Source organism: Eulemur rufifrons, chromosome 30 (genome assembly GCF_041146395.1).
Source record: "Eulemur rufifrons isolate Redbay chromosome 30, OSU_ERuf_1, whole genome shotgun sequence".
Classification (NCBI taxonomy): Eukaryota; Metazoa; Chordata; class Mammalia; order Primates; family Lemuridae; genus Eulemur; species Eulemur rufifrons.
In genome coordinates this window covers 131474517-131490197 of record NC_091012.1, presented here as the reverse complement: position 1 = coordinate 131490197, position 15681 = coordinate 131474517, and the positions used below count along the sequence as shown (strand labels likewise).

General features: G+C 42.0%; 1 protein-coding gene across 5 annotated transcripts in view; it reads right to left on the bottom strand.

The window, feature by feature from the left end:
* Window positions 1–15681, bottom strand: part of CTPS2 (CTP synthase 2) — a 97738-nt gene that overhangs the window by 50805 nt on the left and 31252 nt on the right. For all 5 annotated transcript variants that reach the window (XM_069462866.1, XM_069462867.1, XM_069462868.1 and 2 more), the window contains 4 exons: window positions 14648–14736; window positions 13624–13718; window positions 11701–11763; window positions 11548–11591 (listed from right to left, as the gene is read on the bottom strand). In XM_069462866.1, coding sequence (XP_069318967.1) covers window positions 11548–11591; window positions 11701–11763; window positions 13624–13718; window positions 14648–14736 — 291 coding nt within the window. The remainder of the gene's footprint in view (window positions 1–11547; window positions 11592–11700; window positions 11764–13623; window positions 13719–14647; window positions 14737–15681) is intronic.

Here is a 15681-nt window from a genome sequence, read left to right as displayed (position 1 = left end):
ACTTTCATCTACCCCTTACTAGACAGAGTTGAAGTTCAAGATGGTGTAAGTTACCAATGGCTCGAGCTGGCCACAGAAATGCCTGGCAGCTGGGTCTTTGTTTCCCCTTTATCCTCACTGCAACTCTCCTCCCCTCCAAAATGCCCATTGCCATTACCATTAACATTCCCTTCTCAACCTTTTTATCTTTATCATTATCACCCTCCTAAGGAGCCTTGTTAAATATTTTTTTCTAATCACCCCCTCAATGAAATTTTAATTGCACAGATATACTGTGTGCATCTGTTTATTTACTGTTTGAGTATCTGCGCTTCAGACATGGAGCCAGATTCCCCCCCCCCCAACACCAAAAAAACAATTGTAACCTCCTTGGGAGCAACATCACACACATACTTATGAACAATGTTTCGTCTTTTTTTTTTTTTTCTTTTTCTTTAAGAGACAGAATTTCACTCTGTTGCCCAGGCTGGAGTGCAGCCGCACAATCACAGCTCACAGCAGCCTCGAACTCCTGGGCTCAAGGGATCCTCCTGCCTCAGCCTCCCAAGTAGCTGGGACTACAGGCATGCACCACAACACCTGGCCAATCATTTTATTCTGATCTCATGCTCTAGAGCCTACTTTGCCACGCTTTACTTTCTGTAATTGACATCAGAAAGCTATGAGATCATGTCCACGTTCAAAATGTAGAAAATGATAATACTATTTTTCCGAACTACACAAGCCCTCTCAATGATTCTTCTGTATCACCCTACCATCAAGCTGAGAATCACTGCCTGCAAAGCACTGCCTTTTGGCTCTATTTTTTTTTTTAACCTAATGAACGTGAAGGTGTGTGCTGGGTCTGTCAGTCAAGTTGGCTGCTGTCATTTCCCCAGTAGCTGGAAGGCTCTCCGAGGTGGGCCAAGGAGCCCACACTCCCTGCTAACCTGCCCATAAAGAGGGCAGGCAGCCACCTGAGCGGCAGGAGCCCTGTCCATGGGCTGGACAAGGCCAGGCTCATCGCTGGGGAGTTTGATCTCTGAGAGAGGGAAGTCCTGGTTGGTGTAAGCACAGGGTGGGGCCAGGGTGGCCAAACTGAGCTGCCGGGCACAAGATGAATAGGTAGTAGATAGTGACTGGGAGGGCAGGATGGTGGGAGGACATATATTCAAATTTGTTTGAATATGTGCTAAAAAAAATTTCTGCAGGTACACACTAGAAACTAATATCAGTGGTTCCACATTAGAAGAGGACTGGGCAGATTGGGGGCAGGAATGAGAGAGCCACTTTTCATTTGATACCTTATTGTACATTTTGATTTTTGAACCACATGATGTGTGTCCCATCAAAAAGAATAAATGAAAATTTTCACTCAGCAGAGAACAGTGTCTAAATCCTGTGTTGCTGCTTTTTGTGATAAGCCTCTTGGCACTCTCTTATTTGGAACAACCAGAAAATACAACTATCTAAATGTTGGGAGAAGAGTATAATAAATTGGGGAGATTTGGGAGGAAAGCACATAATTATGGAAGTTTCCCCCAATAATAAAAAGAAATTCAGTAGATGCCATTTCAAACATTTAGAAACTCAACCAGGAGAAAAGAAAAGTGACTACCAATCCTTCCACCAAGAAACAGAGGAGATTTTTATACACAGTTGAGGGAATGTTTAAATACAATTTGTATCATTCTAATTCAACACAAGAGCATTCCCATGGTGTCAAAACCCTTAAACATTTCTAATGACTCATTATATTCCACTGTAGAGATACCCCATAATAGTCTTAACTATTTTCCCATTGTGGGACATTTAGATTGTTTTCATTTCTGATTCTTCCAAATGTTACAATGAGTATTTGTTCATATTTCTGTCAACATTTCACATTTCCTTAGGAGAATTTATGAGAAGTAAATGTCTGAGACACAGAGTATGGATATTCATATTGTTTGTGAAACAGACCACCCAATTGCTTTCCGAAAAGTGTGTATGGATTCGTCTCTACAAGCAGGCAGGAGAATGCTGGCTTCACTCCCCAGACAGCATTAGCTGGTCTTGTTTTACCAACTTTATCAGTCACTATAGTGCACATCTTTTATTTGTTGCTGGTTTTATAATAATAGGAATCCTTTACTATTTCTCCATTAAGTTTACTGTTGACTATGGGTTTATAAAAGATATTCTTTCTCTTGTTTAAGAAGTACAAGGCTCTTCCTGGTTTGTTATGAGATTGTGAGCAGCAGGATTTAGATACTGAGCAGAGTTTCTCTCTTTTGTTCAATCAATATGATTTGTTAATTAATTTAATTCCTGGGGTAAACACACTCTCCAGTCATAATCAATTATTCTTCAATGCTGTTAAATTTGGGATTCTAATATTTTATTTAAAGATTTCCACACCCTCATTCCTAACTAACGTTAGTCTATAGTTTGGGTTTTTATTATTTGTAGTGCGTGCTCTGTTAAGTTTCTAATGTCTGGGTCCAGCAAGCTTCTCATTTTAGCCTATGTTCTAGGTATCAGCTAGCCCCTCACAGAGTAAATACACATTACCTATTTCAACTCCAACATATACAAAGCACCTACTATGGGCAAGGCATTATGCAATATGCCATAGAGACACAAATTTCCAGACCTCTGAGATTCTAAGTCAGTAAGTCTGAGATCAGGCCAGGGAAAGAATTAATGGAAAAAGTAGCATTTCAACTGGGATTTGTAGGAAGTACCTTGAGGAGAGCATGCCATGGGCATTTGGAGAGAAAAAAATACCCCAAGTCAACACATTGTGTCCAAGTGCAAGGCAATTCAGGAACACACACACGCTATGTTTTGGCTGGAAGGCCAGCTATGAGGAATAAAGAGGGCACACGGCTTTCGATCATGAAAGTCCGCGGTTGCCATGCTCAAGAGTCTGCCCAAGGTCAGAAAGAGAACAGGAAGGCATAGGAGTCACAGAGTGATATTATTGTACTTTAAGAAGAAGAGGTGGACACCAGCGAAGAGTCTGCAAGGGTGCAAGGAACACAGCAGCACAGCCAGAACAGAGACAACACACAGGAAGCGTGTTGGAAAGATACCTTCTCCGATTGCTGAGATTTATTGACGTGGACAAATTAATCATCTGAGGTTTAACACTCAAGAAGGGTGAAAACAAGTGGAGCAGGGGGTGTGTACGCGTGTGTGTCCCTTTGCTTGGCCTTCTTGACCTCATTTCCAACACTGATCTGACCTCCCACATCCAACAGGGTCCACGTGAATTTCCTCTTGAATCAACAGTACCAAAATTTTGTCAGCCACAGAACTCCAACCCTCACTAAGCTGTGGGCCCCACAAGGGCAGAGATTTTGTCTGTTCATTGAAGAATCGCCAAGTCTAGATTGGGACCTGGCAAGTAGGTATTTGCTGAATGAATGAATGATTCTGGACTATCCAGTCACTAAATCCGGGCAATTCTTTCCACAAAGCCACTCTACCGGCCAGCTCTTTCTACCATGAAACCTGTGCCAGCCCAGATCCTTAACTCGCAGACCGAGGATGCCCAACACTCGGCCATGTGCCCTGGCTGGCATCTTTTCTCCACTCTGATCACCCAAGCTCCCTGGCCAGTTGAACCTTCAGAAAGCACCCATCCTAGCCTGCAGGAATGAGTACGGGATTTGCATGTGTCCCAGCTGATGCATATTACCTTATTGGTTCCTTATTGCCTTCAGGATTAATTTTGACACTGACACGCTTTCACTTCCACAAATCTGCATCAGTCTCCCTTACTTTCCTATAATCCCTACAGGGGCCATGTTGCTTCAGCCAAACTACTCACTACTTTATGACCAAATCTTGGACATTCCAGCCTAGCATGTGCCTCCCCTCCTTTCTACAAGGTGTCCAAGCCTTTGACAATCTTCCCTTTTTACTCTAACTCACAATATTTTTTCCTGACTCTGAATTCGTAAGTATCTATAGTCTACCTGCACTGCCCAAAACTGTGGCTACTGGACACGTGTGGCTATTGACATTTAAAATAATTAGAACTAAATAAAATTAAAATTCAGTTCCTGGGCCATACTAACTACATTTCAAGCGCTCTATAGCCCTATGTGGCTAGTGGCTGCCATGTTGGATTGCACAGAAATAGAATATTCCATCATGGCAGAAAGTTCTGGTTGGCAGAACTGGTAGCATTAATGAGGGCGTACTCACATACTGCCCATACATCTGCTTAGTGGTTTCACCAGTCTATGTCTTGAATCCCCCATTAAGCTGCAAGTGGAGTTGTGGCAGCAGGTCTTTTGCAACACATTGTATTTAGGATAAGTGGACAAGCTCCAAACACACAGTGACATTTTTCTTTTTAGTAATCTCTTTCCACTAGCATTCATTATTTCTACTGCAAAAAAATCTTTCAAGTGGTTGAAATATCTATTCCTAAGGCATTTCCCATTGAGCTCAAGGTACAGTAGCTTTAAAAGACATTAGCTTTGAAGTACTCATTTAGTCGCTCGTTTATTGTTAACATTATGAACCACCCTTGTGATTCACTAAAGGGGGCTCACCCCAAAGAGTAGATTCGGTTAAGGGGGAGGAGTGGGAAGAAAAGCAGCCCGAGCCATTAGGCAGCAGCCATCATGTCTGGAAGGAAACTTTTTCTTTTTTTTTTTTTTCCAGCTTTATCAAGATATAATTGACAAATAAAAATTATACATATTCAAGGTGTACAACATGATATTTTTTCTTTTTTTTTCTTTTGAGACAGGGTCTTATTCTGTTGCCCTAGGTAGAGTGCAGTGGCTAGTGGTGTTATCACAGCTTATGGCAACCTCAAACTCCTGGGCTCAAGGGATCCTCTTGCTTCAGCCTCCCCAGTAGCAGATGTGCGCCACCACACCTGGCTAAGTTTTCTAGTTTTTGTAGAGACAGGGGTCTTGATTTTGCTCAGGCTGGTCTCGAATCCTGGCCTCAAGTGATCCTCCCACCTTGGCCTCCCACAATGCTAAGATTACAGGCATGAGCCACCATGCCCAGCCAAAATGATGTTTTTTTGTTTTTTGTCTTTTTTTGAGATAGAATCTCATTCTGTTGCCCAGGCTAGAGTGCTGTGGTGTCAGCCTAGCTCACAGCAACCTCAAACTCCTGGGCTCAAATGATCCTTCTGCCTCAGCCTCCCGAGTAGCTGAGACTACAGGCATGTGCCACCATGCCCGGCTAATTTTTTCTATATATATTTTTAGGTGTCCAGCTAATTTCTTTCTATTTTTAGTAGAGATGGGGTCTCGCTCTTGCTCAGGCTGGTCTCGAACTCCTGAGCTCGAGCAATCCTCCCAGAGTGCTATGATTACAGGCGTGAGCCACCGCGCCCGACCACCATGATATTTTGATATACATAAATGTTATGAAATGATTGACACAATCAAGCTAACATATCCATCACCTCACATAATTATGTATGTGTGTGTGGTGAGAAGACTTGAGATCTACTCTCAGCAAATTTCAAGTATTCAATAGTGTATTATTAGCTGTAGTCACCACACAGTACACTAGGTCTCCAGAACTTACTCATCTTATAACTGCAAGTTTGTACCCTTTGACCAACACCTCTTCATTTCCCGCCCGATCCCCAAGCCATGGTAACCACCATTCTATTCTCTGCTTCTATGAGTTTGATTGTTTTAGATTCCACATATGAGTGAGATCATACAGTATTTGTCCTTTGTGCCTGGCTTATTTCACTAATAAAGTCCTTCAGCTTCATCCAAGTTGTTGCAAATGGCAGGATTATCATCTTTTTTGAAGCTGAATAATATTCCATTATACTATACACACACACACATACACCACATTTTCTTCATCCATTCATCTGTCAACGAACATTTAGGTTGATTCTGTATCTTGGCTATTGTGAATAATGCTGCAATGAACATGGGTGTGCAGATATCTCTAGAACATATTCATTTCATGTCTTTCAGACATATACCCAGAAGTGGAATTGCTAGATCATATGTAGTTCTATTTTTAATTTTTTGAGCCATCTCCACACTGTTTTTCATATGGCTATTCCAATTTACATTCTCACCAACAGTGTGCAAGGGTTCCCTTTCAGGAGAATTTTTCTTTGGGTAAAAACCAGTTATCTCAGCCTATATCAACTCTAAACCTACCATCCCCACAGAGACAGTATCGAATGACTATTAGGCTCCTAGACTCGTCCATAAAAGGCTATTTCAACCATATTATAGCTGTATTCTTGATGACTGCTTTTACGGGGAAAAAAGATTTTTAGCACAAACTAAACTCCAAATGACTTCTATTAAGATCTTTTCGTTAGCTGAGAGATGCTTCAACATTCTAAACGCAAATCAGTTTCCAAAGTAATCAAAGTTGCCTAAAAGCTTGCTCTAAGTGGGTCGTCTGGGTTTTTTTAAACACCTCTTAATTTACATTCCATACGAAGTTGTCGAAAAATAATAGAGATGAGGAAAATATTTCAAACAGGGCTTCAACTAAAAGCAGGAAAATGTTATGCATTAATTATGCTTAATGTATAACACAAATTACATTTCACCTGAATTGACTTTTAATTATACATGACAGTTTCACAAATCTACCGTGGCAGATGTAAAATTAATTTTCACTCTGAAAATCCCTGGATCAAAAAGGAATAAATGAAGTCAAACTTATGATAAATAATGAAAATTGAAATAATATCGAATGCTGAAGCCTCAAATATCCATTTGCCTCTTGTTAAAATGCTTCGAATTTCTCACTTTTCCTTATCAATACCACCATCCAGCGTGCACATGCTAATGTGTTTTGAAGTTAGAACATTAATTCTGTTTTCAGGGTGTTACATCTTATGTAAATTCAGATTTTTTTAAAGTTACCTTTTTCAACAAACATAAAAGGAATGATTAAAATTAAGCACATCCACGTGCCTGTCTACACATGAGATTGGGATGATTCTTCGTGTACCTGCCTCAAAAGCCAAAAATATTCTAAGTATAAAGTCCACAATGCCATGAACTACCCTCCAGATGAACTGGAGCGTTCTGAACCCAAATTCAAGGTCAAGGATGTGAGAAGCAGCCATGTGGTTGATATAGAATTAGAATATAAGTCAGCTACAGCTGTGTTCCTGGTAAGCATCCTCGAGGAGGCAGCTGAGACTACTCTGAAGCAGAGTTGCTGTAGAACCGTAGATATTCTGCAAAGTCCCAGAGCCTTGTATTTTACCATGTGGATTAAGCAGAGAAATGACACAATAAAATAAATTTTACTCATTCTCTCCCGGGTACTCTGAGACTCAGAAAAAGTCTACCTTAATTTAACCCTTGGAGAAAAATCTCTTTCTCCTTTTATGCGTATAAGAGACACCTCCCCTTAGATCTGTTCTGGATGCCAGTGTCTCTATTGATTAATCCTGCATGCCAAAGGAGAGTCACAATGGCCCAAGAAAAGATTTTCACGGCAAATATACCCTAAAGGAGACTGCTGTTTTCCCAATTGTTTATTTTTTTGGCTAGACAGGACCAGGATGACCATTTCTCACTAAATAATTATTATTTGTTCAAGTTTCAGTGACTCCCCTGGCTTCATGCTTGCTGCCGCATGATTCAATCACCGTAGTCTTTTTCTTTAAGAAGACTTCTCACCATCAACACAAATGCTGCCTCTTAAGGCTATTTTTCTCTAACAAACTGATTGCAGGCCATAAAGATCTTCAATAGCAATTAGATTTTATTGTTCTCATCTCACTTATGTACACAGGAGACATCAAAATGTAAAACGCACATATCCTCTGACTTAGGAACTCCCCTTCTATCTAGGAATTTATCCCACAGATGTGTTTATGTATGGGTGCAAGGACACATGTACACCAATACTAATTTGCAGCATGATTTAAAGTAGCAAAATAATGGGCACAACCTACGTACGAGACTGGTTAAATAGCACACAGCAGGACAAGCATATAGATGATATCCCTGCACACTGATATGGAATGATAAGTACAAACAGCAAGATGGGAACAGCATCTCAAGTATGCTACCATATGTATTTTTTGAAAAGGAATTACATATCTATACATATGTGTGGGTAGGTGGGTATACACATAAACACACACACACACACACACATACATACACACACACTCACAATCTCTGAATGAATAACAAAAGAAATAGATCACACTTTGGGAGGCAGAGGACAAAGGATCGCTTGAGGCCAGGAGTTCAAGACCAGCCTGAGCAACATAGCAAGACCCTGTCTCTACAAAAAATTAAAAAATTAGCTGGATCTGGTGGCATACACCTGTAATCCTAGCTACTCAGGAGGCTGAGGTGGGAGGATGACTTGAGCCCAGGAGTTTAAGGCTGTAGCATGCTATGATGGTGCCTGTGAATAGTCACTGCACTCCAGCCTGGGCAACATAGCGAGACCCCCTCAAAAGAAGGAAGGAAGGGAAGGAAGAAGAAAAGGAGGGATGGATGGATAGATCAAGGCAGCTGCTTCTGGGGAAGGGAACTGACATGAGGTGAGGACATAGGAGAGGAAATTCTGTACCTTTTTTGCCGGGCTTAACTTTTCACCCCATGAATAAATTTTTTTAAATGCATGCACGTATGTACATACATACATACACACACACACACATACACACACAGAGTAAAGAACAGTTATCAAAGAATTAACCTTGCCAAGGCTGTCTAACAGTGGCACCTACTGGTAAAATCACTTCCTAGCCCATGGTATATCTTAGAAAACTCATAGTTTTCCTGGCACACCCATTTCAGCTATTAGTCAGGAAATATGTTTATATTAAAGGCTCATAAGGAACTCTTCATTGGTATTAGGCCCTCTGAGCATAAGACTTAAAAGTACCATCTGGCTGGTAAGTTATGGTTCATTATGGTTTGAATTGCAAGCTATAAAAAAAAGTGAAGAACATTTCTACATCCTTCCATGCAGTGATCTCTAGCATACAGCATTAAGTGAAAAAAGCAAGGCAAGAAAAAAATATGCAGAGTATACTTCCATTAATCTAAGAAGAGGAGGGGGTTACAAATGGACCTACAGTTTTACTTATATTTTAAAAATGGAAAGATAACCAAAGGGAGAAAAAAAAAAAAAGAATGAATGATTGCCATAAGGAAAGGGAGGGAATAGAACTAGATTTCTCTAAATCAGTGATTCTCAACCCCGGTGATTATGTTCCTGCCCCCAGGGGACATTTGGCAGTATCTGGAGGTAGTTTTAGTGTCATAATTGGGGGAGATGCTACTGGCATCTAATGGTAAAGGCCAGAGATGCTACCAAACAGCCTACAATGCACAGGACAGCACGCACACACAAGTATCATGTATCATCTGGCCAAAAATGTCAATAGTGCAAATCATATATCTGATAAGGAGCTCGTATCTAGAATATATAAAGAACTCTTACAATGCCATAATAAAAATACAATACCCACTTTACAAATGGGCAAAGGATGTGAGTAAACATTTCACCAAAGAAGATATACGAGTGGCCTATAAGCACGTGACAAGATGCTCAACATCCTTACTCATCAAGGAAACACAAATCAAAACCACAATGAGATACCAGTACATACCACTAGGATGGCTATAATCAAAGACAGACAATAACAAATGTTCACAAGGAATTGGGAGCCTCCTATATTGCTGGTGGGAAAGTAAAATGTTGCAGCCACTTTGGAAAACAGTCTGGCAGTTCCTCAAAGGGTTAAACATAGAATTACCATAGGACAAAGCAATTCCACCCCTAGGTGAAATGAAAAAATACATCCACACAAAAAGCTGCACATGAATGTTCACAGCAGCATTATTCATAATAACCAAAAAGTGGAAAAAACCCAAATGTCCATCAATGGGTGAATGGATAAATAAAATGTGGTATATCCATACAATGGAATATTAATCAGCAATAAAAAGAAACAAAGTACCGGCCGGGCGCAGTGGCTCACGCCTGTAATCCTAGCACTCTGGGAGGCCGAGGCGGGTGGATCGTTTGAGCTCAGGAATTCAAGACCAGCCTGAGCAAGAGCGAGACCCCGTCTCTACTAGAAAAAAATAGAAAGAAATTATCTGGACAACTAAAAATATATACAGAAAAAATTAGCCAGGCATGGTGGCGCATGCCTGTAGTCCCAGCTACTCAGGAGGCTGAGGCAGGAGGATTGCTTGAGCCCAGGAGTTTGAGGTTGCTGTGAGCTAGGCTGATGCCACAACACTCTAGCCGGGGCAACAGAGCGAGACTCTGTCTCAAAAAAAAAAAAAAAGAAAGAAAGAAAGAAACAAAGTACCAGTGCACGCTACAACATAGATAGACCTTGAAAACATTATGCTAAGTAAAAGAAACCTGTCACAAAAAGCTACATATTATATGATTCCATTTATATTAAATGACTAGAATAGGCAAATCTATAGACAGAAAGTAGATTAATGGTCACCTAGGGCTAGGAGGGTAGGAAACTTGGGGGTTTCAGCTAAGGGGTGTGGGGTTTCTTTTTGAAATAATGAAAACGGTCAGAAATTGATTGTGGTGATGGTTGCAAAGATCTGTGAATGTGCTGAAAGCCATTGGATTATACACTATAAATGGCTATATTTTGTGGTATGTGAATTATATCTCAACAAAGCTGTTTAAAAAACCAGTCACAATTGTGAGGTGCATGCTCTGTTAGAGGTGGGTGCCTGGCACAAGGGACACAGTGGGCGTGCACGGGCAGCTGGTGAACAGGCAGATCAAAGGCCAATCACAACCGCACAGAATGTGCCCGTTAGTGGTGAGCGCCGTAGCATGGGCGCAAAAGGCGGAGGCAGGGAAAGAAAAGAAATCAGGAAAGGCTTCCAGGATGAATCGGGAGTTGCTGGTAACCAAGTTGTTGGGCTGGTTTTTTTTATTATTATTAAATTCTTCACTGGTTTTATTGCAATTCCAGGGGAAGGGAGATTTTAGGCAGGGGGACACCTCAGGCTACATCTGAAAAAACTAGTTCAGATCATCCAAACATAAAACCTAGAGCATGGGAGGAATCAGGATGTCATGGGATGAATGAGCAAGGCAGGTGGCAGAGTACAATGGCCTTCGGGACCCAGCCAAGAATCCTGGACTGAATATTTTAAGGGAAAGGGATTGGTGGGAGACACGGGCTGCCAGCACAATGATTGACACTTTTGTTCTGGAAAGATAGATGACCACCAATGTGGAAAATAGGCAGACTGGGGATGAGTCTAGAGACAGGACAGCTCATGTATTTATACTACATGTTGTAAGTTGTTGTCACAGCCAATTTAATCCTTTCCTAAACATTAAGCTTGAAAACTGCAGCAAAGAGAAATCAGTCCAGGATTGTCTGTCTTCAAGGGACAAGTGTCAAGATGGAGTACTGAGAACAAAGCGGTTTGATGTAAAAGTAGTAATAATAATAAATTCATATATGATTTAAAATGTTCTAATCTTGTAAAGAAAAAAGAATAACAGCCCCCTATGAGTTTAGGAAAGGACCGGGAACCAAATGACGATGACTGGACCTAGAAAGATAAACAAGCCACTTACCACAGGAACTGGGGTATTTGGCTCAAATTCTGTAGAATGAGCATCTGAAGATTTAAAAAAGAGGTCAGTAATTCACCAATATTGCTGAAAAATATTTGAAGTGATAAAAAAATTTTTTTTTAATAAATGGTTATTAGCAAACCTCGAACTTACCTTTCAAGTTAAGGCAGTTTCTTGCAAACTCTATCACTGCTAGTTGCATCCCAAGGCAAACTCCTATTTTTAAAAGCACATATACAGAGTAAATGAACAAACTGTGTATTTAATCAGATTTTCTGTTCATTTGTTCCCTGCCTGTCCCCTCCACCCAGAATGCAGACTCTGAGAGAACAAGACTCTGCCTGGTTTGCTCCCTCCTGTCCCCTCAGAAGGCCCTCGGCAGACAGCAGGGCAGGCACTCAGACTACCAAGAAGCAACCTAAGGCCCAGAGTTGACAAAGAAGGAACATGAGGTCAGGAAAGGCAGAAAAGGAGAAGGCAAGGGTCCAAAGGGCAAATGTGTCACCTTCTACATTTGTCCGTAACTCTAGGTGTCTGTGTGGGCTGCAGGGCTGTCACAGAGCCCTGGTTCCTTCAGAGGCCATCTAGCAACACCCCAGCTCAAGAAGGAGTCTCTGTGTCCCTCTTCTCAAGGTGATTTCACAGCCATAAATATGGGCTTGGCCAGAGGGCGAGGACCTGAGGGACATCAGTCAGGCTGCTGGGGGTGAGCGGTTAAGCCCTCCAGGGAGGGCTTGAGCGCGGTGGGCAGCAGGGAAGGAGACACAGAATGGAACCGATGGAGAAAGGGAGAAGCCCGAATAGCCCAGGCCAGCTGCCACGGGCTGCTCCACGTTCCCTGGGGCCCGCCAATCCCTTCCACTAAACAAATGCCAGTGAGCATCCCAGATGCTTTCATGGACACATATAAGGTACACAGGGGACACAAAGGAGGGTGCAATCAATATACTGGGGACACCAGAACGAAAGTCAATAAGCAGGAAACAGCTGAGTGCTTGGGGGACTTTGGAAAGTTCCATATGGCTGGGACATAATGAGATACTGTGTTACAGAGAAAGCTAAAGACTTGTAAATCATTCTATACCGTGAAAATTATCTTAGGAACATCAGCCATGTTTAGACAGAAACCAAGTTTAGATAGAAACTTCAAAAGAAAACGATGGCCCATATGAGCTTAGACAGGTAAAAAACAAAGTGTCAAGGTAACTACTCCTGGCTTGTCTTTTGAAAATGGATCCCAAGAGGCGAGAGTCTAGGAAGCTAATCAAAGAGCAGGTCATGGGGAAAATAAAGTCTGCTGATAGTAAAATCCCCTCCAGTCAGCTCACAAACCCACCAATCCCTCCGTCCACAGCACAGTGGGAAAGACAGCCTCTCCACACCCCTCCAGCCCAAATCCCCAGCTGCAGGGCCGCCTCTACCACATCAGGGTCCCTTTTCATCTGGCTTCACTGGTACAAGGGCCATGCTTTGCAATTTGAACAAAAGCAGGAAAAAGGCCCAACTCTGCCAAATGTTAACGGAGCTGTTCCTGTGACCAAGGACAGTCTTTCTGCATTCTCTTTTCCAGAATGAGCAGATGAGGTGCAACTTAAACAGTTTTTCTCATTGGAAAGACTATTGTGGAATTCCGTTGAATGGTTCTCTGCTTAAAGTGGTGAGGGCACGGGTTGGGGCAGGAACCCAAGAAGGCAAGAGCAAGTGCAGCAGAGATTTTCCCCAGCCCCCTGCCGCCCAGCCAGGGCAGTGGCAAACATTTTCTGTAAAGGGTCAGATAGTAAAGATTCTGGGCTTTGCAGGCCATGGGGTCTCAAACGCTGCCATTGAACCACAAAACCAGCCACAGACAATATGCAAACAAATTGGTGTGCCTGTGTTCCAATAAAACTTTATTTATAAAAACAGACTGCCAGCTTGATCTGGCCCTTGGAATATTGTTTGCTGACCCTGTAGCAGACTATTTGGGGCCTGAATTTTCAAATCTGAGTTCACACCTTCACAATAACAAACTTCCAGTGTTACCCCTAGTAAGTTTCAAAATCTATTAATAATAGGATCAATAAACATGAGTTTTACCCAGAAAAGGAATCTTCTTTGCCCTTGCCCAAGAAATCGCCTGGAGTTTTCCCAGTGTTCCTCTGATTCCAAAGCCTCCGGGCACAAGAATACCACTGAAATCAACACAAGATGAGGGTAAATTTGACTACCCATTATTTTTATTTTTAAAACTTGTGTTTTCAGCCTTTCATGCAATGCTTGGTGCAATCACTAGTGAATATGTTTGAGGTCTACTTTTAGAATCGATTACGTGATTTCACATCCTGAACTTTCTTCCTGAAATCCTCCCAATGTTATGAAGAAGTTGAGACAATTTCTCACAGCTGACTTTGATATGTATTTTCTGATAAGTCTTTGTGGCACCGGAGCATAGTAACTGGGAAACTAAATTCAATTAAGAATGCCACTGAGAGAAAAATCTGAATAAAAATAGGTGAAGGTTCCTTCAAAGCACTACTACAAAAATGTTAAGATCTCTCACATCATCAGAAAGAATCAAATGGGTAAAATCAGCAGCCTAAGATTTCAATTGCTAATTAAGTAATGGCAAATGAAATTTCCTGGCTAGAAGACAATTTAGAGACCTTCTAGGCAAACAGTCTCGGAAGAAACCAGGAGGGTCGTGCTGCATTCAACGACACAATGCTGCCCCCAAGAGTTCTGTCGATTACTTACAAAATAAAACCTAAGAACCAAAACATGTGAAAGAGAAAATATACTCAAGAAAAGTTATCATTCTTGTACCTTAACTTTGCATATGTAAGATCTCTGTATCTTTCAGGAGAATCAACACACTTTCCCTCCAATACAATACTCCCATCCTCCCCAAATAAAACCATTTCCACTGCACATGCCACGAACACTAACATGGCACGGTTCAAAGCAATGCAGCATGAATGCAACACAACCACCCACAAAGACTGCAAGTACTCTCAACTACCTTTCAAAATGAATAGAAATTAGTAAATGGGATAAACCGAACCATTATGGGAAAATCACAATGGCATTGTCCTAACTGGTGTGGATGGTCCCTCGTACTCACTCAGCTTTGCATAGCTTCTGCCAAGCTTCGTGGAATTTCACAGGGTCCTCGGTTTCAGTGATCTGCTCCAGATCAATGGAGTCTATGTACTAAAAAACATCCAACAGATAAAAAAATATTGAGAAAAATAAACACTGAAAAGTACTAGCACCACGTAACTATGATACAAGTACTCATTAATTACTTATTATGCAAACACCGTACTAGGTTCTGGGGATAGAAAAACATGATCTCTGTCTTGTGGCTATTGTACTCTTTCAGGAAGATTATGAAACCAAATGAATGGGAGTCCACACGGTAGTGTGACAATGGCTGTGATGGCGAAGATGGGAATGCTATGGAAGTAATTAGGAGCCACATCTCATCAAGAACTGGACACTAGAGGAAAGAAGGGAAGGAGTGGGGTCGGGGACCAGCTCTGGGGAGATGACATCCGAGAAGCTGAGCCCCAAGGATGAGTAGAAGGAAGCAGGATAAGCACAGGGGTGTGTGTTGGGAGGCCCCAGGGAACATGCCTGGGAGATGAGGAGAGAAAGGGAGAAGGGTATGAAATCTCAGGCAAAGGAACCGCTCCTATGAAACCTTAGAGGAAAGACAGAGAAAGTAGTGGCTACTCTGGGACCCTCAAAAGAGGCTCCACTCACGAGAGGAGAGACTTGATTAGTTGGGGTGGGGGGAAGGGGTGAGGCTGAGAAGCCATGACACAGAGTTTACATTTGAACCCCTGGCAATGGACTGAATGTTTGTGTCCCCCCAAAATTCATATGCTGAAATCCTAACTGCCAAGGGGATGATATTAGGAAGTGGGACCTTTGGGTGGTGATTAGGTCAAGAGGGCAGAACCCCCGTGAATAGAATCAGTGTCCTTATAAAAGAGACCCCAGAGACCTCCCTCGCAGCTTCTGCCACACAAGGATAGAACCAGAAGCTGGCCATCTGCAACCCAGAAGAAGGCCCTCCCCGGAACACAGCCATGCTGGCACCCTGACCTTGGACTTCCAGGCTCCAGAACTGTGAGAGAAAAATGTCTGCTG